The 26413-nt window shown below is 44.6% G+C and overlaps 1 protein-coding gene across 1 annotated transcript in view; it reads left to right on the top strand.

Annotated features, from left to right (window-relative positions):
* The window catches only part of PRKG1 (protein kinase, cGMP-dependent, type I), a 408071-nt gene that overhangs the window by 108379 nt on the left and 273279 nt on the right, over positions 1-26413 (top strand). The window contains exon 3 of the mRNA XM_010007771.1: positions 16676-16789. Within this exon, the coding sequence (XP_010006073.1) occupies positions 16676-16789 (114 nt within the window). The remainder of the gene's footprint in view (positions 1-16675; positions 16790-26413) is intronic.

The raw sequence follows: 26413 nt of genomic DNA, 5'->3' as shown, positions 1-26413 counted from the left end.
TTGCCACCAGTGGCCACCAAGCAGCTGCAGAAAGAGCCCAGGCTGGCTCTGGTCTCTCTCTCTGGCCAAGCAGTATGGGCTGGAAGGACCAAATCAGTCTTTATCTCCAGATGTCTCCCCAGTGGGATTATTAATCTTGGTGCTATTGAACACCCATGGTAAGGAGCTGGAAGAGGTGGTGAATTAGCCTGTGCCACATTGTTAACAGTGCCATGCTTGTTTAAAAGCATTGAAGCATCATGACACTTCAGCTGAAACTGAGCTGATCAAACCCCCGCTAGTGTGGTTCTGCTTGGAAGAGGGAAAGGCTTCCCTGGTTGCTGCAGGACCGCTACCTTGAAACTGGGGTCTTTTTTGACTGGTCTACACTGTCTTCTGCTAGCTGTAAGTGAAGAGTGTGTGCCTCCACTGCCTGGACCTCTCTCCTCAGATCTTCATCTTGAAGTGTGGCTCAGGGGTTTGGATGCTTCCCATCCTTCACCTACCTCTTTCTTAAGCCAGAAACCTTGTAATTTGGGAACAAGCCTGTTTTTCCTAACCCTGATATGAGAATTGACCAGGGCACACAGGTTGTCTGGCAGATGTCAAGGTAGTTTTGAGCCTAGTGGGCCTTTTTCACTTGCTCGTGGGGCCTATTTTCACCTCACAAAGTGCCTTTCGGGAATGTGGCCTGTGTCAGAAGCTGGAGGAGTTTCTCCTCCAGGATTTCCCCTCAACAACTTGTATTTTGCCAAGTGTCATTTCCATTCAGAGTTTATCCATTGTAGCCTTTTCTTATTTCTGTGGATTTCCAATTTCAGTATGAGGTGCCCAATTTCTATTCATGTGCATCTCTTCTTTTATTGTTTCCTTCCAAGCACATGATTATCATGGGTAAAACAGGGAGAAAAAGGAATATTGTTATTGCTGTTCAAAAGGATCTCAACCTCTGGCTTTGTTCTGTTGTATTTAATAAAAGATTGCAATGATTGCACGTCCCACTATCACGTAGCACATCACAAAACCAAGTCTGGTTTTAATTTTAAGGAAAAGAATAAATTAAAATTGATCACTCCCAGTGTTTAATATGTTTAGAGCATCAACCTTTTTTTTTTTTTTTTTTTTTGGCTAACATTTTGGAATGCTTCCAAAATATTTTGAAAAGCCAGGAAATGAAAGCCAGAGCTCTAAAGAGCAGGGGAGAAAGATTGTAACTAGGAAATAAATTTGGATAGGATAATCTAACAGCTGTTTAGGGCAGGTGAACAAAGTATGTGTTTTCTTAGTATCTCCAACAGAAAACATCTTGGTGTTTTAAGAGAGATGAAATTAAATAATATCTTTAAGGCCTGAGGAAAAGAAATAAATCAGGATTTCTCAGCATTTGATATACATCAGTAATAGAAGTGTTGTTATGGAAACCCTGAAGATGACTGTAAAGTTTGTCTGTAGCTTTGTTATGTGGAGAGTTAAGTCTGTGCAGTTTGGAGACCATCATAAACCAGAGATGCTGGTACCACCAGGAGCAGAGCCAGCCTCAGGGTCAGCACTCTCCCTGTATCTCCTTCACCCAGCTCCTAGCTCACCTGCCATGTTATGGACCTGCCCACTCGATTCCTCCCCTCTTTATAAATCACAGAACTGCTTTCTTCCTCTTTTGGGAGGTGCTGTTGTCATTTCTCAGTTTCAAAACCCAGCTGGAGCCTTCACACTTCCCATCCTACCTCCAGGTTGCCTGAAGGGCTCCTGTAGCCCATTTGCTTGAAGCAACATGATCTTCAAGCACAGGTTGAAGAAACCAGACCTTGTATAGAAGTGCTGAAGTGTGGTTGCATCCTAAGGGATCTCTGCACACCCTGATGGGAAGGCTGGGTTTGTTGCAAGCCAGGGTAATAAATTCTTGAAGGGCTGCATGTATTTTTGAAGTGCAATCTCGTTCCTGCAGAGCTCCCGTGGCAGCAGAGCCCTGAACATTGCACCCATCAGTGCAGAAATGGGGCTTGGAGGGTCAAAAAGGGGCGACTTGCACTGGTGACATCGTGGTCGTAATTCTAGGTTAAGAGCTGCTCAGCCAAGATGGGATTTTAAGACAAATGTTGAGGCTTCTTAGGGTGGGCTGCATCCTTCCACAAAAGCACCTGCTCAGAGAAAAAGCCACTTGTATTTGAGATTGTTTGGTTTGTTTGCTTTGGAGATTGAAACAGATTCTTTCTCGAGGCAAGACTGAGCCAGATGAGAAAAGGAAACCCTCAGATCTCTCCCTTGTGCTTGTGCTTGTGCTTTTCATTGTTTTATCTTGTGCTTTTCATTGTTTTATCTTGGATAAATAGGAAGCTCATCCAGTCTCTTTTGTTGTATTTTTTCACATACAAGCTTCAATAGTCATGGGTAACTGGGAGGAGGAGCAGCCAGTGTGACCTGTGTGCTCCTCCAGGAGCTGCAGGAAAAATCATCCTCTTGAATTTCACCCTAACTGATGGACTTCCAGTATGTAAATCACATTGCTAGCCACTAGAAAACTGAGAGAGTGTGGAATTAGCAGCTACAAATGCTCTTATACTGAAGTTGCTTCTGTACAGGGGTCCTGCAGCAGGTAACTATTGGTATGGGGGGGGGTTTTGGGGGGGCAGTGAAGAATTCTTTACTGTTTAAGGGAGGACTATGTGATATAGAGACTATATATATATATAAAATCAGAAAGATTGGAAAGTATCTCTAAGATCATAAAGTCCCAATTTTTTCAAGAGCCTTTCTATTTCAGGAGGACAAACTGGAGGCAGTGCAGCCTAGACAAGATACTCATGTTGTTCTTTTAACAGTGCTGCTGCAAAAGCAGTGGCTGGTAATGAGCTACAGCCAAGGGAAGGGGTTTCTGGCCTTACAAGGCACCTTTGTGACTCTATACTTTGTTAGTACTTCTCTGCACTGGCTTTAACAAGCCTGTCTCAGACAAACAATCCTGTCTGTTCCATTTGGCTTCTTTTTTCTTCCTTGCCTTTTTTTTTGAACACCTGAGTAATTTTCAGGAGTGTTGTACACAAGACACAGTTTGCCCTGACTTTAATTGCCTTTTTTCATATTCTCTCTCTGCTTGATAACTAACTCTCTCCTTAAGTGCTTGTTATCTTTGCCAACTCACACCCTATTTTAGGAGGTTTCTCTAGCAGCTTTTTTCACTACCTTACATATTTTAACATGGTCTTTGCAGCCTCACTGCAAACAAACTCATTATATGGTACTTGCCAATGCAAGCTGGCAAATCCTACATGCACACCTTTAGAATTCTGGAATCATTAAGGTTGGAAGGGACCTTAAAGATCACCAAGCTCCCACCTCCCCTGCCATGCGCAAGGAACCACTAGAGCAGGTTGCACAAAACCTTATCCACCTGGCCTTAAAAACCTCCAGGGATCGGGCATCAACAACCTCCCTGGGCAACCCATCCCAGTTCCTCACCACCCTTAAAGTGAAGAATTTCTTCCTAATATCTAACCTAAATCTCCCCTCTCTCAGTTTAAAACTGTTACCTCTTGTCCTATCACTATCTTCTCTGATGAAAAGCCCCTTTAGGCTGAAAGAAACCTACATCAGATGTAATTTAGAGAGTCACAGGATAACTGAGCTTGGAAGGGACTTCTGGAGGTCACTTATCTGTCCCCCTGAGCATATATATATATATATATATTACAGTTGTAAAAATCTTGGAAAAAGAGGAGATACATTTGTGTGTGTATATTTTTGAATGATTTATCTGTTTGAGGATGTGCATCTCCACTGAGGACTGGCTCCTCTAGGTTCCAGCATTAACAAAATCCTTAGGATGATAAAAATCATCCCAACAACAAAACCCCCCAAGTTTTAGATTCTCCCAGATAGAACCCCACCTGGCTGGAAGTGCAGTGTGTTCCTTCAGTTTGCTGTGACTGCAGAGTTTTACTGGTGAAGGTCACAAGAGAAAACAGTTGAGAATTAATACCTCTGCACCAGCAGAGTATTTCTGCTGGGAGAATTCATTAGCAAGGCAGACAGTAACTATTTGTGTCTCCTTTCAAGGGTAATGGGAGCAGTGGGCCTTGCAAGAGGTGTGTTTCATGTGGGGATGTTAAGGTTCAGCCAGAACTTATAGAAGCACTTAAAAACAATCTGATGTATTCAAACAGCATCAGTCCATCCCCTTTACTCCTCCAAAGCTGAAATCTTGCTTTCAGTTGCCTGGGGCAGATCCTTGGTTCTTTAGGCAGCCTCCAGCAGGGCTTGGCTGCCCACCAGCCTTGCTGGCTGCTTTCTGTGTGTCCACAGGCTACCCTGCCAGGTGCTGCCCAAGATGGGCTGTCCTTTGGGTCAGCTTTCATTGCTTCCTGGCTTCTTTTCCACCTACCAACCCAGTTGGGCTTTCTTTGGTTGATTGATGTCTCCCAGGGCTCTGCCTTCCTATTCCATGCTCTGCAGGTACACCCTGTGCTTCACTTTCCTGCCTTCCTCTCATCTAGGTTTTCATTCCTCCCTTTAAAGCACAGAGGAAGAGTCTTTATCCTGTTTTCAGATGCTTTCAATCCACCAAGCTCCTCTCTGCCCCTAGGCTGCTGTTAGAGATGTTGGTGATCACCTCCTTTATTTCCATTCTCTATTTTTCAAAACCTTTCTGCAGACAAGCTAGAAACTCAGATGCAGATCTGCTCTTATCTCCAGTAATCCTGTCTCTAGAGTAAGTCTTGATTTAAATCCAAGGGCTGTTACTGTTATTAACTTCTTTGGGCTGCTGAGATTCATGGTTTCAAACCCAGTTTGCAAACCATTCTCATAGCATGACATTTTTGAAACAACAAAACTCCCCTGTGTTTACTCACAGGTCCCAGCTGGAGAGGTGAGGTGAGGCAGGACGGCCTGGCTTGGTAGATGCTTTTATTGTTTTTTGGACATTTTCTGTGGACATACCACCATGGTTTTCTGCTGCTGCTGGTGTCCATCCCATCTGCTTAACTCTCCTGAGTAAACCTTGGCACTGGAAGGTGACCTGGACAGGGAGCCCAGTGGCTCTGTCTTCTGCACTGCCCTTGGAGAAGTTGGCCCAGTGCTCCATCACATTCCAGCTGGCTCTCCAGAAGGGTTCCAAGGAGATGAAATAAGGTCATTCAACTAAAAAAGAGTTTCCTGGAGCCTATGAAGAGACTTGTAGTTTCACTGGTGACACCAGCAGGTTCGAGTGTCATAACTCCTCATGTCTGGTTTCATTTACCTTCCTCATATTAGATTTTATTGAGCAGACAGAGAGAAGAGCTGATTTCAAGGCTTTGGGGAGTGTGATACAGATGGGGCTCCATGTTATTAATGTCAAGAGTGACCAGGTGCTCAGCATAGCCCTGCTTTTGGTTCCCCTTCATTTGCTAGGTTTGAGCTTTAAGCTTCTGCTGCAGATGCCAGCACTAAGTGAAATAGTTCTGGGAAATGTCATCAGAAGTTGTTTAGTCTTTTCCAAGCAGGCGTCTAAGGAACCATTATGTTTTTCTTCAAATTCCAAACACTCTTGCAACAATTTGCAGTGTTGCCATGTTTTGGAACATGATGTAAAATTTGGCAAAATGTGAGGATTTGGGTTTGTTTGGTTTGTTTTTGTTTTTTTGTTTCCCTCCTTATGAAAGTTCTCCTGGCCAAACTTAGCCAGATTGGGGTAAGGGATAAATGTGTCAGGGTTGACAGTTCCCACGTATGCATGGGCTGAGAAGCAGCAGGGACTTGGTAAGCTCTGGCTGGGGGAGGGCAGGGGGTGCTGGGGAAAGGCTGCAGGAATGGGGCTGAGGCTCTTTGTGTGAGGTTCACCAAGGCCAAGTGTTGGGTCCTGCACTTGGGTCCCAACAACTCCATGGAACACCCCAGGCTTGGGGAAGAGTGGCTGGGAAGTGCCTGGCAGAAAAGGACCTGGGTGTTTTGGTCAACAGCAGCTGAGTGTGAGCTGGTGTGCTCCCAGGTGGCCAAGAAGGCCACCAGCATCCTGGCTTGTATCAGCACTAGTGTGGCCAGCAGGACCAGGGCAGGGAACATTCACTGGTGAGGGTGCACCTTTAATCCAGGGATCAGAAGGACATGGAGAGGCTGGAGCGTGTCCAGAGAAGGGCAACAGAGCTGGGAAAGGGACTGGAGCACAAGTCTTCCATAGAGCAGCTGATAGAATTTGGGGTGTTTCCTTTCAGAAAAGGAGGCTGAGGGGACACCTGGCTCTCAGCCCGAGAAGAGGTTGAAGGCAGTGGGGATCAGTCTCTTTGCCCAAGTAAGAAGTGGTAGAACAAAAGGAAATGGCCTCAAGGGGAGGTTTAGATTGGATATTGGGAACAATGTCTTCATGGAAAGAAGGCTGTTGTCAGACCCTGGCCCAGGCTGCCCAGGGCAAGGGTGGAGTCCCCATCCCTGGACGTGTTTCAAAGCCATGTAGATGCGGTGCTGAGAGACATGGGTCAGTGGTGGCCTTGGCAGGGCTGGGTTAACATTTGGACTTGATCTTCAGGGTTTTTTCCAACCAAAACAATTATCTGAGTCTGTGACTAACACTGGTCCTTGCAGCTTGCTGGGAAAGAGGTGGGAACTGGGGTGGGGACAGGATGGTGTTGGCAGGAGTGGCTGGGTTACCTCAGCTGCCAAGGCTGGAATCGTTCATCACCTTTTTGTAACTTGATAAGCAGTTGATGAGTGACACCCTGTGAAAGCAGATTCTGGGTGTTTAGCTCTGGACTTGGAAGCAGCAGACTGGAAATCCCTCTTGTTACCCTGGAGTGAGCAAGGAGTGCAGGAACATCCTTCAGCTTTAACCCCGAGTTTCTTCACATTCTTCAGATGGCACAGCTGCCATCTCACCATGGGCTGCAGGGAAACTTCTGCTCGGGCACCTCCTGCCCCTTCTTCCCCACCAGCCACCAGCTCCCTCTGCCTCTCCAGCCCAGCTCTGCTCTTCTCTTCAGGTGCTTCTCTGCTCAGCTCTCACATCAGTTCTTTCCTATGTTCATGGCAGAGCCATCTATTGTCCCTCTCATGGCTCCTTGGCTGGTTGGAGCAGGGGCAGCTTCTCAGCTTCTTATGGAGCCACCCCTGGGGCCCTTTCCCTGCTGCCAAAAACCCCACCAAACCAGAACAAACCCATTTTCTGAGCTGAAGCTTTGGTTTGGCAACACACTCCATATTTTAAAGCTGTGTTTAATGTTGATGGAGCTGAGCTTTCAAAATACACAGTCAAAAACCAGTAAGCATTAAATTACATTCAACTCGAATCGAGTCTTTCTTCCTGGACACTCCAAAGTGGGTCTTTCCAACCTTAATGCCCCTGTTGCTGTAGGACAGAATAACTCCTGCTTCATCTCAGGCCTGGTTTTAATAATATATTCTGTACTGTTCAAGAAAATCTACAGATCCAGAGGGATATTTCTTAAAGAAAGCTAATAAGAATGATGATCATTCTGTCTTCAGAGCAGAGTTTGAGCAGCATCCAGGAGGTAAAGCTGCAGCCCAAGGATGAAACAGCACAAACAGAATGAAATATTGAATAGTCATAGATGAATTCTGTTGTCATTTTGGAGTTGCATGATGAAATTTGTATCCTAATGAACATGGGAGCTCTAAACCTGGCTTTATTTTCCTAATTTCTGCAGTATAGTGTTCTTTTTTTAAAAAAAAAACCTTGTATGAAAGTGTAAAGAATAATTAGTGTCCTGGGAATACCTGCCTGTTGTTTTAATGAGGGCCTAGAATCTGAAAAGGGACCAACAATATGAATAATGATAAAACTGCTCTTAGCCATGTCTCAAAGCCCTTGCTAGGATATAAAATTGAAAATAAAGGACTAGGTCTTTTAGACATGTCCATTTTATGCCCAGGAGGAGAGAAATAGAAGCTAGAAATGTCACTGTCCCATTCCTGATATGAAAGGCTTTGCTGGACTACAGAAGAAGTGCATGTTATTGAGACCTCTTGCTGCCCAGAAATGCACTTTGGATTCTTAGAAATCCTCTTTGGGTATTCATGTATCTTTAAAATGGTTTAGGCTTGTGAGTCATGGAAGGCTTGGACTTGAAATAGCAAGTGGCTTTCCACCCATGCCTGAAGGCTGGGAGGAGATGGGGCAGAGCTGGAAAAATCACCACAAGCAATTTTCCCCAGGTATCAATTACACAGGGGGTGACACATTCCTCAAGTCACTTTAGTCTGTTTTCTTCTGCACCCGGAAAGAGAAAATGACCATTTAATTATTGGGAGGAAAAAATAAATTACTCATGGTGAGAGTCAATTTAGTTTGTATCTCGATTCATTTGAGGGACATGGATGCACTAGAGGCAAAGATGTTATTTAATGTTTAATTGGATGGGCTCAGAGTGACAAAGCACTGAATGTCCTCATCAAAACATGAACGGTCTGTGTGAGTTGCTGGTGTTAATATCCAGGACAAGTGCCTGCAGGTTTGGCAAAACTGAGCCTGCTTTGTTCACACAGGCTTCAATCATCTGCTTTTTTACCATTTGATGTTGACCTATTTGAAGAAGGGCTTTAAGAAGAAAAACATAATGGATTTACTTTTAATGTTTTTAATATTATCATAGAATCATAGAATGGTTTGAGTTGGAAGGGACTTTAAAGATCATCTAGATCCAACCCCCCTGCATGGGCAGGGACACCTCCCACCAGCCCAGGCTGCTCCAAGCCCCATCCAACCTGCCCTTCAACACTGCCAGGGATGGGGCAGCCACAGCTTCCCTGGGCAACCTGGGCCAGGCTCTCACCACCCTCACAGTGAAGAATTTCCTCCTCGTGTCTCACCTACTTCTCCCCTCTGCCAGTTGTTACTCATTCCCCCTTGTCCTCTCCCTCCCTGTCCTTGTCCCAGGTCCCTCCCCAGCTTTCCTGGAGCCCCTTCAGGCCCTGGAAGGTGCTCTAAGGTCTCCCTGGAGCCTTCTCTTCTCCAGGCTGAACACCCCAACTCTCCCAGCCTGGCTCCAGAGCAGAGCTGCTCCATCTGTCAGATCACCTCGTGGCCCTTCTCTGGACTTTCTCTTGGAGCTCCATGTCCTCCCTATGTTGGGGATCCCAGAACTGGACACAGTGCTCCAGGTGGGGTCTCACAAAAGCCGAGTAAAGGGGCAGAATCCCCTCCCTGGCCCTGCTGGTTACACTGCTTTTGATGCAGCCCAGGACATGGGTGGTTTCTGGCCTCCAGCGCACGGTACCAGCTCATGTTGAGCTTCACATCCACCATCACCCCCAAGCTCTTCTCCTGTGGTCTGTTTCAAATCCATTCTCCACCCACCCTGTATGTGTGCTTGGGATTGCCCCAACCCAGCTGCAGGACCTTGCACCTGGCCTGGTTAAACTTTATGCAGTTTGCAGGAGCCCAGGTCTCCAGCCTGCCACGGTCCCTCTGGGTGGCCTCCATCCCTCCCAGCCTGTTCACCTCACCACACACTTGGTTGTCAGCAAACTGTCCCTGTCACCAACAGAGCTATTAAATATCACCGGTCCCAGCACTGACCCTTGGGGAGCACCTCACAGGCCTCCACCTGCACATCCAGCCATTGATCACCACTCTTTGAGTCCAACCACCCAGCCAGTTCCTTACCCAACGAGTGGTTCATCCATCACACCTGTGCTGTTCCAGTTTCAGTCCCAGGATGTCATGCAGGACAGTGTCAAAGCCTTTGCACAGGTCCGCGGAGATGATGTCAGTTGCTCTTCCTTTGTCCACTGGTGCTGTGACCTCCCTTGTAGGAGGCCACCAAATTAGGCAGGATTTTATGAAATGGGACACTCTACAGTTCAGACAGAGGCCATTGTTGGTCTGTGTTTTGAAGCAAACAAAACTGTTAACAAATCTAAGCTGGGCTGGCTCAGATGGAAACGAGCCACTTAGCAATTAAAGTTTCAATTGCTCTGCAATTAAATGGACAACTACAATGTAATTAGCACGTGGATTTTAATTGACACAAGTGTAGCTCTGGCTGTGGGTCCCAGGGCACAGGGAACATGTGGCAGGGGCCAGGGCAGTGAGAGGAGCTGTTTCCTCTTTGATTCCTTTCCCAGAGTCTTAGTTCATCTCTCTGAAATATCCCTGCTCTGCCTTTCAAGTTGTCTTGAGTTAAAACTAAGTCAGATGGATAAAACTGCAAACCAGGCTGTTCCAGAGCTCTCAAGGAGCTGCCCTCAGCACTGAGGTGCAGGATTGTTCTGATGTGAGGCTGTTGTTTTTAGAACCCACTCTCTTTTCTTCTAAGCCTGGCTTTGCTGGTGGCAACCTGGACTTCTTGTAGCTGTCCAAGGGGAGCATCATGCTTACTACAGGGCTTCTGCTCATCATCTGGACACAGACATATCAGGAAAGGGCAAGAATGGATGAATTCAGCTGCACACACCACAAATTGTTTTTCCTTCCCTCAACTAATTTACAAGCTGCAAAGAGAAGTTGTGAGTTCTGGATGACAAGTGAGAAAATGGGTGGGAAAGAGGACAAAAGAATGCAGAGATGTTACTCCTAGGTGAGTGGCATTTCCATAAAAATCTGTGTGAAGGGATGAGGATAAGGCTTTAGCTCTTACCATCTGGAAAGATGTCTGGGAAAAAAGAAATGAGGATAAAAGAGGAAGGTTGCTCTTTGAACCCAAGTAATGATGGTACAAACATTTCCAGCATCATTTTTAATTTTTAATTTATTTTTTTTTCCTAAGCAGGGAGATGAATCAAATAATAGAGCCTGGAAATAGAACCAAAGAGCCTGGCATCTAATTGAGACTTCAGAGCCAAAGCCAAAATATTTTGAGTCATGCATGGTTGATGTGATTTCTGGCAGCTCTTGCTGTTGAGAGCAGGCTGGTGCTTCTGGAGGTAAAGTTCTTGTCTGTGTCCTCATGGTGGTGACCTGCATTTGGAGAAAGCTACATGGATGCCACCCCTGGGGCTAGACAATTGATTTATAAAACTTGCTGAGAGGGTATATCAATGCCCAGAGGCCCATTTCACTGCCTGCAGGACCATTGGACAGATGATACTGGGACATAAGAGAAAGGAGAAGAATAGGGACTTGAGGGGAATCCAAAGTACAGCCAACAAAATACAGCTTTACCCTTGGCTTCCTGTGACAGATTTTCCCTTATTTTATGTTCTGTCTATATGAAATGTAACTTGCATTGTCCTCCATCAATATGGAGCAGTTTTGTACAGCTCACTTTCAAATTCCTAGCTGGAATGGAAGATAAAGCTCTGCAATCAGCTCTGCTGTACATTAAATATCAATGTTGAATTCAGTAATGCTCAATATTTAGGCAGAAATGCAGCATTTTGTAATCTTTCCTTCTTGCCTCTGGGTGAAGCATCACTTGCATTATTTAGCAGCTGCCTGACAGAGATGTCAAAGGGAGCTTCAAATTTATCTCCATTACTTGATCAATATTGTATTGTGTTTCTGTTGGATTTTTTTGGGGTCTGGTTGCTACGTCAAGAAAAGCAATTTGTTTTCTAGATGGCAAAGCTGCACCACGTGGGCTGCCAGCTAGGAAAAGAGAATGAATTCAATTCCCTCCGTTTATAGCTGGGTTAGACCCTTTCCTTCCATGAGAGGTGAATTTGACTCATGGTCTGGGGAGTTTATTGTGAGGTGTTTAATGTTCCGGATTGTTTAATTACACGAGAGGAGAATGAGTGATTTTCTCCAGGACACTACGTTGTAATTAACCAGCATATTTATTGCTGTGGTGAAGGAGAAGCAGCCTGAGTGTCTTCCCTTGCTCTGGTGTCAAAGATCTAGTGTCTTTGCCTTTCAGCTCCAGCTGCCCTCAGGCTACTGTCCTGTTCAATCTCTCTCTTATGCACTTAGAAAATAACCTCTGTATTTTCTCCTGCAGCCGCTGAGTTGGGCTAATGAAGTCTCTGGTGGAGTGTGCTGTGGCTTGGGAGATGAATCCAGCTGTCTGAGGAGGGCTGGGAGCTGGTGGGCTCTGCTGCTGGAAAGGGGGAGAAGGAGCAGTAGGGGTGGGCTCAGAGCCACCAGGCACCATCAGTCCTGGAGCATGGGGTGTTGGACCAAGGCAGAGATTCTCAGGTGGCTTCTTGCACTCTGGCCACTTCAAGAACTGGTTGGTTCCATTCTGAACATCTCCCAGAGACCATATTGGGCCATGTCCAGGGGCTGCAAAGCTTGAGAGGAAGGAGCAGCTTCTTCTGGCAGGGAACATGGTGAGGACAACCCAGTAGCACCCTCTCAAAGTCCAGGAGGGGTGGTGGGGAAAGGCAGGGAACTTGAACCCTGTTGCTTTAACCCCGTAACTTCACCTGGCACTTCTTGTGATGCAGTGGTGGGCCAGGCTGGTGTGGCTTGAGCTTAGCATGGGGCAGAGATGGTGTTTGCCACAGAAACGTGTCCCCAGAGCCAAGGCACAGCCTTTGGCTTGGGAAAGGTCACTTGGTACCACCTGAGAGCTGTTTGATCCCCTGAGCAGAGAACTGGCAGAGGGGTGGCAAGGTGGGAACGTGAGGAACAGTCTTGCTGAGGCTTGGCTTCTCTTCCTGTGAGGGAAACCTTCCCTTTGGAGGGCACTGTGGGGCCAGAGAAGGAGACTGATCCATGCCTTGCAGGATCTGGGGTTGCTTTCATGTTCTGGCTGATTCAGGGAGGCTTCTCTGAAACAATTGCAGTCATCATCACACTCTTGCATTCCTTCTGATGGCTTCAAGTAGGAACAGGAGAGTTTTATGATGGCCATTTCATCTGCATGGAGTAACCTTACATTTGCAAATTTAGAAGCAGAGGCTGGAATTAAAGCACTGCTTCATGAGCAGAACTGGTGGAAAATGCTTTTAAGTGACTGGATATGGAATCCATTCTCTTTAGCTTTCTAAGAAGCAAGTTGGAGCTTTGTTTTGACAAAATGTGCATCATGGTTGTGTTAGACTTGGGGAAGAACAAGTACATCATGTGCAATGTTTTGTAACAAGAAACAAGTAACACGGTCTTGTGTGTCTTCTCTGCAGTCTGTCCTTCATCCATCTCTATGAGGAATAAAGCTTGAATGCAAATGCTAAATGAGCATTTAGGTAATTCTTGTTTTTATAAACAAAGCACTTTTAAATTGCAAAGCAGTAAAAGTAGCTATTGGTGAACACCTCCAAATTTGAGCAGCTCTCATATAGAAAATACATATTAAATTACTCAAAACAGAAGCACGTTCTCTTTTTTCTGACTGATCATAGAATCAGAGAATGGTGAAAGTTGAAAGGGACCTTAAAGATCACCAGGTTCCAACCTCTCTGCCATGAGCAGGGACACCTCCCATTAGGAACCCTGCGCCATCTTGGGCCAGGAGAAACTTTAACTATACATTTTCACTTAATGCCAATGTTTTTTTGGGTTTGCTGTGAAACAAACTGTAGAAATGGAGCAATTTGTGCCTGCCTAAGGGTTTCCTGAAGCTGACAGTTTTCTGCTCCACTCTGCTTCCTGGAAAGTTGTCAGTGGGTGGGCTGGCCAAGAAGGCCACCAGCATTCTGGCTTCTATGAGCTCTAGTGTGGCCAGCAGGAGCAGGGCAGGGATTGTCCCCCTGGGCTGGGCACTGGGGAGGGGGCACCTCGAATCCTGGGGTTGGTTCTGGGCCTCTCCATGAAGGACACTGTGGGGCTGGAGCATGTCCAGAGAAAGGCAACAAAGCTGGGGAAGGGGCTGGAGCACAAGGAGAAGGGTCTGGAGAACTTGTGAGGAGCAGCTGAGGGAGCTGGGGGTGTCCAGCCTGGAGACCAGGAGGTGAGGGGAGACCTGCTGGCTCTGCAGCTGCCTGAGAGGAGGTTGGAGCCAGGGGGGTTGGACTCTGCTCCCCAAGAACAAGTGATAGAACAAGAGGAAACAACCTCAAGTTGTGCCAGTGGAAGTTTAGATTGGATTTTGGGAACAATTTCTTCATGAAAAGGGTTGTCAGGCCCAGGGCAGGGGGGGAGTCCCCATCCCTGGAGGGATTTTCAAGCCCTGTAGATGTGGTGCTGAGGGACATGGCTTAGTGGTGGCCTTGGCAGGGCTGGGTTAATGCTTGGACTGGTTTATCTTCAAGGTCTTTTCAAACCAAAATGATTATGTGATTCTATGCTAACTACATAAAATATAAGTAGCTTCTGCCTTGGGTAGCTGTCCCCCTCTTCTGTGATTAGTTTTTGTAGAGCATCATCTTAGGTATTCCTGCCTGTATCCATAACATTGTGCCAGGAAATCTTCTCTGTATTTTTAAAATAATTATTTTAATTCCATCACTAATATGTTTCCTGCATTCTGGGAGGAGTGCTTGATGCAGTGAAAGGGTCACAAAGGGTGTATTAAAATAATAGAATGTAATTAAAAATAATACGTGCAATATTGTGTTTTCCATCTCAGGTCTCCCAAGTCCTTTGCATTAATCAGGCAGGAATTCATCATCAAGGCGCAGTTGTGAGAGCAGTGGGACAAACCTCAAGGCACTTGTTAACAGGACTGATTTGTGCATTACTGCTCAGATTTCCCTGTCTTTTCTCTAGAACCTGTTAAGACGTCATGAGCTAAAAGTGAGGTAAACTTATCCCTCTTTGGGTATTAGTTTGAGACCTTTTTGCAGCCGTGTCCCCCTGACAGCTCTGCTGAAACTCAGCTCTGTTTTAAAAAATCAATGCATTCTCCCAAATCATTTTGGAGTCTGTGAAGTATGTGAGGCACCATTAAAGGTTGATTTTGCTCATTCTTGAGAAAAATATCTAGTTTTATGCTTCGTATTAGATTGATACCTACTGTGAACAAATGAGTCAAACATTTATAGAAAATAATGATGACAGATAAATTGCCTTGGAAGAGGAGTTAGCCAATCCCCAGAATGGAAATGGGATCCTTCTGAAGCTAGCAAGAGATCAGCAACCTCAGAATTGAATTCTCAGGGTTATTTATTAGTCCACAAATACTATATTGTGTATTTTATTACTTCTGTGATGGCTTGACTGTGTGAAATGGATGGATGACTTCTTGGCAGACCATTAGTAGGTGCTGCCTGTCTCTGGTATCCATGGGTGGCATTGATGCTCAGTGTGCACCCTGCTTTGAGCATCCTGGCTATTTCTTCTCCTGTGACTGCCAGCCCACCAGAACTGGCCAGCAGCTCTCAAAAGAGGGTGGCATTTTGTCCTCCTTATATGTCAAGGGGGTGTATACACACACACACGTATCTGTGCACTTACACAAGAAATCAATCCTATTTCCTGCTTTACTAGTCATAATTGTAGAGACTTGCTGTTCATAATGAAATATATACTTACTTCCTGGTAGTAATTCTGTAGTAGCATCACAGTTACTAGTAGTAACTTGTAATAAAGAATATTTAATAAACACACCCCCCCCCCTGAAATTCGTAGTGCTCTTGTATTACAGAGGACAATTCTGCAATCTTTGCACCACCCACAGGGCAGGTCACCTTTAGGTCATGACATTTAGCAAACAGTAGCTTTCAGTTTCATAAATAGCAGGATTTCTTTTTTTTCTTCTCTTTTTTTTCCTTTTTTTCTTTTTTTCTTTAATTTAGACAGGCTGGGAGAGTTGGGGTGTTCAGCCTGGAGAAGAGAAGGCTCCAGGGAGACCTTAGAGCACCTTCCAGTGCCTGAAGGGGCTCCAGGAAAGCTGGGGAGGGGCTTGGGACAAGGGGAAATGGATTTAAGCTGAAAGAGGGGAGATTTAGGTTAGACATTAGGAAGAAACTCCTTCCTGTGAGGGTGGTGAGACCCTGGCCCAGGTTGCCCAGGGAAGCTGTGGCTGCCCCATCCCTGGCAGTGTTGAAAGGCAGGTTGGATGGGGCTTGGAGCAACCTGGGCTGGTGGGAGGTGTCCCTGCCCTTGCAGGGGGTTGGATCTAGTTGGTTTTCAAGGCCCCTTTCAACCCAAACCAGCCTGGGAGTCTATGATATGTGGTGGTGATAGGCATGATAACCCTGTGTTCCCACCACACTTGTTTGCTTCTCATTGTGGCATGCCTTGTTTGTGGTGGGGCTTTCTGCAGCTCCTTCCCTTCTTCTGGCTCTTGTTCCTTGGTTGTCCTTTGAAACACCCAGGCTTGTGCTGAGCTGCTTTCTTCCCATTCAGGCTTTTCAATCCCCCTTGTGTGTCTCCTCCCACACAACAGTGGTTGGCAGAGAGAGCAGCCTTGCTCTCATCAGGTGAAAAGTTCAGAAAGGAAAGGTTGGCTGAGATGGGAATTAAATCATGGCCATGGGTCGAAGTAATTTTACTTCAGAGAATAGCTTTGTTATTCATGGATGAGTGTTCTTGGGGATTCAGTGTCTCACTGAAAATGAGAAAAATTACCATGTGGTTTTCATGTGCATTGCTAAGGACTTCAGTCTTTTCCTTTTCCAACACAAAAAGAAAATTTCTTCTTCAGGAGACAATTTCACCTGAAGGTGCAGCAGATGAAACAAAGTTCATGTGGAGCTTAGTGTACCCCTGAGTGTTTCCAGCCCATGCAGATAGTTCACAAAAAAACCTCAAGCACTGAAGGATGACAAATGCAATGCTTATTTTTAACCCTTTCCTGGAGGTTGCCCTCTCCTTCATGCATTGAACTGTTCTTCAGCTTCTTGGAATCCTCTGGGTTTTATTCACAGCTTAATGAATTTAAATCTTAAAAGAACTTAATTTCCTTTTTAAAGAGGTCTTTTTTTTTTTCTTTCTTTCTCACAGATGGGAAGGTTGAAGTGACAAAAGAAGGTGTGAAGCTGTGCACCATGGGGCCTGGTAAAGTCTTTGGGGAGCTGGCCATCCTCTACAACTGCACCCGGACTGCAACTGTCAAAAGTAAGACACCTGCTCAGCTTTGATGCTGGATGGGTTTGATTTCCTTGGGCAGTAGGGATCTTCTCAGCTCTGCTTTGGAGTTACAGCTGCTGTTAGATGTCCTGCTTTCTTAGTTAAGCTCTTTATGGTATGGAGCAGCCTGGATGACTGGTGTTGTAATGGAATGTAGCCAGTGTGAATAGGAATAAGATGAATAAAAAAGCTGCTGCAGCAAATTCTTCCCCTCGGGTTTGTTCATGTATGGAATCTCCTGAGTTATTGCAGTGGTTGATGCTACCTCATGGATAGGAGGCTGTAACTTTCCATACAATTCCCCTGGGATCTCGTGGCTGCTGTTCAGAAGAACTTCCCTTGTAAGTCTTCAAGGGAAACTGTGTGTTTTTTGAGGACAAGTCATTGTTTTCCACCTACACTGAGTAAGCAAAACTGAGGGACAAAATCCCGGTGGCATTGATCTCCTTCTCCATTTCTTCAGCACTTTTCCTGTCATCTGGTTTCTTCTATGAATGTTCCAGACAAAAGCCTGGTTTGCACACTAAGCAGAGGGAAAGCATCTTGCTGCATACAACACAAATATGGTTTTATTTAAATTCAGATTAATAGTTGAGACTTGGGATACATGGTACCACAGTCCTCTGTGATCTTGAGGTTTATGGTGATGTCTTAAGCAGAAAGGTTTTATAGGAGATGATAAATGGTTCTGTGGTTTAAGGATGATGTAGGGGACAAGTTAGAAGGGTACAGATGGGACTGAATAATACGCAGACAAACAGGTGGCACCAAAACAATAAGGTATTTGAGCCCATGTCCAGCAGACAGCTTTTTATAAATACCTAATTTTACTTGAAGAGAACAAATGGGCAGAAATGATAAAACAGGACAAGATAACTAGGTTTTTGGGTGAACAACAAGCTGCTCTTCGTGATCCTAAAGAACTTGACTGATGTACTCTCTTTTCACCTGCTTAAACCCTGCCTATGTACAAAGGACTGTTGATTGGAGGTAAATCCTTGGCTACAGTGTTGGTTGTAGCCAGTTCATCAGTGGCAGGGTTCATGCTCTGGAGTAATCCACATGGGTAGCAAATGTTTTGGAGTGATCCCAAATGATGTAGCAAATGTCCATATAGGTCACACCTGGCCCCATGGGGACAGACCTCTAGGCTGCCTCAGGCAGTGTGTTGGGCTGCTCTTCTGCTCTTCTCTCCACCTCTTCTCCTTCCCTCTAATCTGCCAAGGGCCATAGGAGTGTGAATAGGCAGCAGGTGTTGCTCCACCCTTCCTGCCCCGTAGCTGCATTTTCCATGTAGCCATACAGCCTATTTTTCTTCTCAAAGTTTTGGGAATTGATGGTGGTGATGAATTGAAAGAAGTTACGGACTGATGTGATGATACATTTATTTAAAGTTAGGAAGAGCAGAGAGAAATGGTGGAATCCTGGGAAAGGAAATGAGAGGCTGGTTATTGATAATACATTTATTTCAAGTTAGAAAGAGCAGAGAGAGATGGTGGAATCCTGGGAAAGGAAATGAGAGGTTGGTTATTGTCTAGTTCCCCTTAGCAACACAGTGCTGAAAGGGTCCTGATCCAGTGGTACCATGAGCATCATGGAATCCTGCATAGTGATACTCTTCTGGTGTCCCATCAACCTGTTTGTACAAGTGACTCCAACAGGAAATAATACTGTCAGCAGTTTTTAATATCAGTTTTCCTGTTACTCTCTTTTTCATGTAGTCATGTCTTCTCCTGCACAAGCTGCCGGGTTCCACTTGGCACGTAGTTGTACCTCATCCTTGAGGTTCCACTTGGCACGTAGTTGTACCTCATCCTTTTTTGCTGGTTAAATTGGAGGCAGGAGTAAGGTCACTTTTATAACTGTCCTCAGAGGGATGTGTCTTCAAGTAAGAGGTGTCTGTCTTCCTTGTTAGACTCTGCTCCTTTCCCAGTGGCTTCATAACCATTAGGGTAATGACGCGCCTTCCTCAGCCGGCAGCTGTCGGGGCTGTCATCTCATTGCCAGGGCAAGTGACTTCAGGTATCTTCTCTCTCATTATTGCACAAGTAAGGAGCAGTAATCAGCCTTAGATCCTCTGGAGTGTGGTGGCACACAAGGTCACAGCTGGACTTTGGGGACCAATTTCAGCTGGACCTAAGGGAACAGGTCTTGGAGCTGTGCCAGGCAATGCAGGGCGTGTTCAGACCTTACATTGTCACTGCAGCATCAAACATCTGGTTGTTCTTTTGGCTAAATGGTCAATAAACATCATAAATCTCCAGAAATGCAAACGTTAGTAAATATTCCATGAAGCCTGGTGATGGCTTTGATCATCACAAGGTTTATTTCAGGAGAAATGAACAAATGATTGTAATGAGAATAGACACCGAGTCAACATTGATGCTGGAGCTGGTGAAGGTGTGTCAAGGGACATCATCCAGCTTCCATTTAGAGAAACACTTAATAAGTCAAGGCTTCCCAATTTTCATGAGATAGCTTTCCATTAACTCTGGAGTGTCAGAAGTGGTTTTTGATGTGCCTGCCAGCGCTACATTACAAGGGTGCTAGGAATTTCTTCTTGAAAAATGAAGTTGCAGCCAATTCTGAGGGAGGGATACATTCTGGTGGTGTGAGGCTCACCAGTGCCTTTGGGCCACGATGATGTGTCAGCTGTGTTGACATCTCTTGCTATAACTCATTTATATGTACATTCCTGCTTTGGCTTTGTAAATGACAAAGTTTTTAGTGTCATTACTCACTGCATTATCCTGCATGGGCTGTTCAGCTGGTGCTCACTCCAGAGGAGACAGCAAACCTCAACACATAAATCACTGTAGGAACAACTTTGTCTTTTAAAGAATAATTTACAAGACTTTAAATTGAAATTCTTCTGATAAGACTCCTGGTTCATTACAGCCTCTTTAATATAGGTCTCTTGAAAGCCTGTCCCAAGGATGAGAATGATGAGAATGCTTTTTTAATATTATTACAGTCTTTTGGGAAAGCAGGAGGGGCTCTAACCAGGGCCTCGGGAGAAAGAGCAACCAAACACTTGGGTGTTGAGAAGCCCTGAGGAAGGTGGGGCCACATCTCATGCCAACCTGCAAGTTTTTGACATAAGATTTTATTTTGTTATTCTGAAGCTTTTTGCTTCACTTTTCCAGGGATTACAGGAAGAATAATTGTAGTTTTTTCTGGTGGAGGCTGTTCAGTCTGATCCTCCAAGTTTACAGTCTGGCTTCCATTACATACACAGCTAAATCCAAATCAACAGCTTTTTTTTTTTTCTCTATCGCTACTCATTATGCAGAGTTCTCAAGTGCCTAAAAGCAAACGTTAATGCTACTTGCCATTTAAAGCAGAATCAAAGACTTTCCTCCCTGATTCCAATCAATAATTAAGTTCAGTGCATTAGGATAAGGAAAAGAAAGCTCCACCAATTATGGATTAATTACCTCACAGCTCAAATGATGTGTCTAATCCCCTGGGAGAGTAGTATTCTCCAAGTACACCTGTTTACCCATATGTCTCAAATTGCTATTGTCACCTCTTTGAGGGTCAGAAGTAACATCATTCTCTCAGACTGAGATCCAGATATTAAAAATATGCTGGGATTTGTTGTGGCTTTTGTTTACCTCTGCTCTGGCTGTCAGCTTCCTCCTGGTAACTTGCTGCCACCCATGTGGGTTGATCACAGGCCAAGTGTGGGCAGCAAGGCTGGCATTGGATCATTGGGAGTGTAAGGAGAGAGTCCAGGGATGGTGAAGGAGGATGTTTGGATGCTCCTTGGCTTTATCCAAGCCACCCAGCTCAGTATTAGACTCCATTAATAAAGAGTTTTCCTGTACACCAAGAAAGAATTGTATGAGCAAAAGGAATTTCCAGGTGTGTGAAAGAAGCAAAAATATATTAAAATTCATATGTGGTTATTTATTAGTAACTTGGGTGGTAGAAGGAACTCTGATATATCAGAAAAAAACCCCAAAAGAATAAGAAGCCCCCAGTTGAATTCACCTTGTATGTACAACTTTCTAATTCCTCATTTGCTAACATGAGAGATCTTAGTAACTGGGAATTGATCAGCACTCATTGCTGTGCAATACTTCTCATTGTGCTTAAAAAGCAACCTGGTGAGCAGAGTTAAGCAGTGCTTTTGCAGGAGCAGTGGTTTGGTGAAAGGAGTGGATTCTTCAAAGGATATTCCATTTATCTGAGGGGTGGCCTGAGCATCTGAAATGACATTTTCTTGGGGGCAAAATTGGAACAAAAACTTCCCACAAAACCATCTTGATGCCAAGGCAGTGGAGTTACACTCAACACCAGTCTGTGTTTTTAGGAAAACAATATGGTTGGGAAAAAAAAAAAAAGCACAATCTGAAGTTTTAAAACTCTGAATTATGTAAATTTTATTCTATTTTATTTTTTTCTGGTGAAACTAAGAGTGTCTCCTAAAAAGCAGAAGAGTTTCTCCAGCACCTCTGCTTGACAGCAGTGCTAGGGGCACACAGCTCAGGCTGATTAAGGAGCTTATCCATTTGTTGCCAAGCTTGGATGAGCTTGAATTTTCCACCACTGTATCTTTTTAATGGGGTCTTTTGGAAAATACTTCCCTTAGCTTGTTAGCTACAGCCCCAGAAATGACCCTGAGTTTACAAGGGGCTTGGTAAGGTGGATCATTTGCAAGGAAAATCAGTCAAGTTGCCAATTAAAGCTGCAGAGACTCATTAGAAGCCTTTGAGAAGTGTGTTGCCTTCATATGTTCTCTTCTAACAATTTTGGGAGCTGCTGTCACATTTGCTCAGATCTTCCTACAACAGTCACATATGCTGGAAAGAAGTAGATCTTCAGCTATTTGATTAAAACCTTTCTGGTGCTACTTAGAGCTGCAGAACCCTGGTTGGCCAAGCCAGAGGTGATCAGGTCACAGATCAGTTTGGTCTGCCTAGTAGGAGATAAATGAATATATCCTTGGAGAAAGTAATTTAAACCCTCCCTTACACTGCCTGTGTTTTTCTCTGACCATTAGGGCTTTTGCCAGGGAATGTGACAAAGTGAAATTGATTTTTTTCCTCCATGGGAAAGACAAGAAGAGAAAAGGATGTTGAGGATGGTGGACAAGAGGCAGCAGAAGAGTTTCTTCTCCCTGAAGGCCTGTTCGGTAGGCAGGAGCATCTTCAGCATGGTATCCCTGTGGCTCAGGAGACCCAAATGTAGGGATGGGTGGTCTTGACCATGCTGCATGGGGCACTGGAATAAGAGAGAGTAGCCTGAGCTGGAGGGAGCAAAATGAATAATTCATGCAACACCTGGATTTGTTGTGGTACCTGAAACATCAACAGGCTTGTTGATCTCAGTGGCAAAAGGGAGCAGTGCAAAAAAGAGGAGATATGTCATGATTCCTCTTGGGTGCTGTTGGTACTTACTGGTTTATTGGTTATTAGGACAGAGCACAGGGGTGGGGTGTAAGTGGGAATGACCAACCCAAGGTCGGACGTGCAGACAGCACCTACTTGACAGAAACCTGGTGTGAAACACTATTTTGTCCTTCTCCTCTACACACACACCTTTTCCGAGGCCCAGAAGCCAGGCTGTGGACTTGGTGGCCAAATTCTGGTGTGGTTCAGTGAACAGTTCAGGTGCTGGTGAATTCAGAAACCAGCCAAGGCAGCTGGTTCCTTTGAGCTGTGCTTTTAATGTGGGAAATAGAAATCAATTGGGATTTAGTTTTGGTTGTGGTTAAGTTTCAAGCCAGTGCTTAAACTGGTTTCCCATCATGACAGTGATTTTTTTTTTTTTTTAAATCTTGGTGCAGTTGTGGTGTCTCAAGATCTGTCCCCACATCAATTCCAAGAGCTGTGGCAGCTTCCAAAGTTCAGCAGCCCACCATCCCTGCAGAGGCTTTAGGGTTATTGCTTCTTCTCCTTTATTGGGACTGAATGTTTTCAATCCCTGTGAACTTGAGCTGCTTTCCAGCAAGGCAAGAAAGGAGCAATCAAAAATAATTGGGAGGGTGTCACAGTTTGAGTCAGGATCAGCAATTCAACCAGGTACAATGAAGCTCTCCATCCCCTCCCACCCAGGTAGGCAGGTGCTGGTGAATTCAGAAACCAGCCAAGGCAGCTGGTTCCTTTGAGCTGTGCTTTTAATGTGGGAAATAGAAATCAATTGGGATTTAGTTTTGGTTGTGGTTAAGTTTCAAGCCAGTGCTTAAACTGGTTTCCCATCATGACAGTGATTTTTTTTTTTTTTTTAAATCTTGGTGCAGTTGTGGTGTCTCAAGATCTGTCCCCACATCAATTCCAAGAGCTGTGGCAGCTTCCAAAGTTCAGCAGCCCACCATCCCTGCAGAGGCTTTAGGGTTATTGCTTCTTCTCCTTTATTGGGACTGAATGTTTTCAATCCCTGTGAACTTGAGCTGCTTTCCAGCAAGGCAAGAAAGGAGCAATCAAAAATAATTGGGAGGGTGTCACAGTTTGAGTCAGGATCAGCAATTCAACCAGGTACAATGAAGCTCTCCATCCCCTCCCACCCAGGTAGGGAAAGGAGAGAGAGAATAAGGAGAGGGGCTCTGGCAGGGGGGTTGGACTAGATGATCTTTCAAGGTCCCTTCCAGCCCCTAAGATTCTATGATTCTATGATTCTATGATTATTTCAAGGTTCTTTGGACAGGAGAGTTTGATCCTTCCTGCTTCAGGAGTTTAAGGATCATTATCTATTGAAAAATCTCTTTGGCTCAGGCTTTCACCACTGAAAATCTAGAGGGAGCTACCAATCCTGCCTGGGAAATGGATGCTTCCTCTTAGGCATTGCATTTTCTGCTCCTGGTAACACAGAAGGTGACTTAATCTGATTTAAAACTGTTATTACCCAAAATTTGGGAGTTTCATTCTTCCCCCCTCCCCCCTTTTAGTGTTTCTAACACAAAAGGTCTGAAAGAGAAGAAAGTCCCACACATCCAGCTATTAGGAATCATGAGGTTGAAATTAAAAATGACTTCTAAATCAGGAAGGTGCAAGCTCTGGTAACTTTTCATTTGGTTCCTTAAAGAAATGCTTGCCCATGTTATGATCAACGTATTCATTTGAAGGCTGCTGGGTTTCAGTTCCTGGGTTAGAAGCAGTTTGGGCTGAGAAAGGAGCAAGGGGTGGGGAAAAAGGAGCTGCTGCTCTGGGGCTGGGCTGGGAAGACTATCCCTCCAGGGATAGTCAGTGTGGAGTTTTCTTTCTTTGATTTGAGCCATTATTAATCTCAAGAAATCCCCAGTGTAGATGCTCTCACACTTGGGGTGTTTGCTCTTCAGAAGATCTGCCTTGTCTCTCCAAGTCGTTAATTAATGCTTTTAATTAAAGTGGACTTTTTTTCTTTTTTCCCTTTGGGTTTTGTTTGTTTGCTTTGCCATCAACTAGATGGTTGGTTTAGGTTGCCTGTCTGTGGCATCCTCAGCATTTTGCTACTCTCTTCAGGATGGAAAGTGTTGCAGTTCAAGGGCTCAGTTTTCTGTGGCTCATTTGATGGGAATTGCTTTTTTCCTTAGCTTGAGTATCTCCTTTTTTTCCTATTAAATCTATTCCAGATGAGCTTTGCACAGTGCTTACCCAGTACCCCCAGTTTCTCCTTGAGCCTCGTGGCTGGTTTAATATTGTTGTTGTCTTAGTTGGTTGAGCTGCAGCTGCTTTGGAGAGATGTCTTTTCCAGCAGAGCTCATTAGATTAGAGAGGGGGAAAGCAGGGAGGACTTCTGGAGCCAGTTTTTCCCTGTGAGGACACTACCAGCTGTCTGGGAGGCAGGAATGGGAGAGAGATGCTGAAGGGTAGTTGGTGGCTCCTCTTGCCATCAATGAAAAGTAACATTCCCACAAAAAAACCCAGAAACTTCTTCAGTACATTATTTTGGTGGGCATGCCAACATGTTGGAAGGAGAGCAGGAAACAAATGCAGCAGCAGCCCATGAATCTCTTGGTTTTCTTCTCCTTATTTTGAGGATTTCCTAGTTATGTATAGAATAGCTCCAAGGTTTTAGTCTTGGATTAGTTGTTTTCTGTATCACTTCCTTTAGGACCTCCTTGAAAGCTTCAGAAAAGGAATTATGAAACAGAGCCTAGAAAAATGTATGATAGTGAGAAGCTCTCTGTGCAAGTCAAGGTTTAAAAACTCTTTAGACCTCTTTGCCAGAGCCCAGAGTGATACAGATACCAGAGTGATAGTTGGGTCTAACAGAGAAGTACACAGAAGTGACAGGATCATCATGCAGGGGAAGTGAATCCCATCAGTTGTTTTTAGATCCTTGTGAAAATTATTTTGTTGTTATTTTTCATGTTGTTTTATTTGCAGGGTTGCATAATTAGAAAAACCATCATGTTCATATACGTGCACAAGTAGATTGTGACTTTCTCCATGTAGCCCTTGAAGAAGTAGTTAATATTAGCAGCAAAATAATGACTTCCCAAGAGCTTCCTTTTCATCCCTGTTCTTCATGTGTGAAATATGGCTAGAGCAGCTCTGAAAAATGAGAAAAATGCACTTTGCTAATGATAGCAAACCTTCTCTTTGAGCAGAGGTTGATAAATGAGAGGATGCAATAGTAGTATTTGCCTTTTTTAATAATTTATGGGCTCAACAGTACATGGTCTTTTCTCAGATTAAACTGCTGCAGACTGTGCAGGGTCTTGTTTTGAGTCCCCAGTATATACAAATTTCTTCTTCTAGGCTATTTCCTGGTACTAATTGGGGAACAAAAAGCTGCTTGGCACTAAGACAAACAGAACTGATGAATTGGTGTTTCAGAATTAAAGAAGCCAGGCCCTTGTGTTCTCTGAAACCACTTTAGAAGATGCTTGATGAAATTAAATCACCCCATGCTGCCTTTCCTGGTGTCCACAGAAGCACAGTTTTTATCATAGTTCAAGGTTTCTTTCTGAGTTACAGTGGATACATTTTAAAGATTTGATTATACCTTTCTGCAGTGGAGGAGTTGTGCTTCCCTCTGTTTATACTCCATCACTTGGAATAAACTCCCATTAAGATAATCTTAAAAAAACCCCTCAGAACAGGAAGCTGAAGAACGAGACTAGTCAGTAAATGTTGCTGCAATTTCTTGTTCTTCCAGCCAAGCTGTACCAGCATCATCTCCACTGTCTGGTGGGTTTGGTCCCTTTGCACCATGCTCATCCTCCTGCCTTCACCATCTCTGGTGGCAATGGGCTCCAGATCTTCTCAACCCACATGGAAGAGGAGGATTTTATTTCAATATTAAACCTCTCTGCTGCAAGTTGTTATTTTTAAATTATTATTTTCCCTCCCCTATTTGTAACATTGTGGGGGTTGGTGAAAGCAGCTCTGCATTCATTTTATTCACAGCCTTGATGCCACCTTCTCCTCTCCAGACTGCAGGTTGCCAACATGTTCAGGTTCAGCTTGTTCAGCAGCTGCTCCAGCCCAGGAAGATGTTACTGCCTCCTCTGGCCTTCCTGAAGCCTCCACTGGTCCTCACTAAGTCAGGACTTAGGCAGATGTTGCCCTCAGTCTGGTTTGCTGGCTCACATTCAGTATCCACATCACATTTTTGGTCTCTAGAAAAAAAAAAAAAAAAAAAAAAAAAAAAAAAAAAAAAAAAAAAACTTTTTCTTTTTCT

The sequence above is a fragment of the Chaetura pelagica genome, unplaced genomic scaffold, assembly GCF_000747805.2.
Source record: "Chaetura pelagica isolate M959 unplaced genomic scaffold, ChaPel_1.0 scaffold251, whole genome shotgun sequence".
NCBI lineage: Eukaryota > Metazoa > Chordata > Aves > Apodiformes > Apodidae > Chaetura > Chaetura pelagica.
Note: the sequence above shows the minus strand (reverse complement) of the source record. Positions and strands in the feature narration are given on the sequence as shown.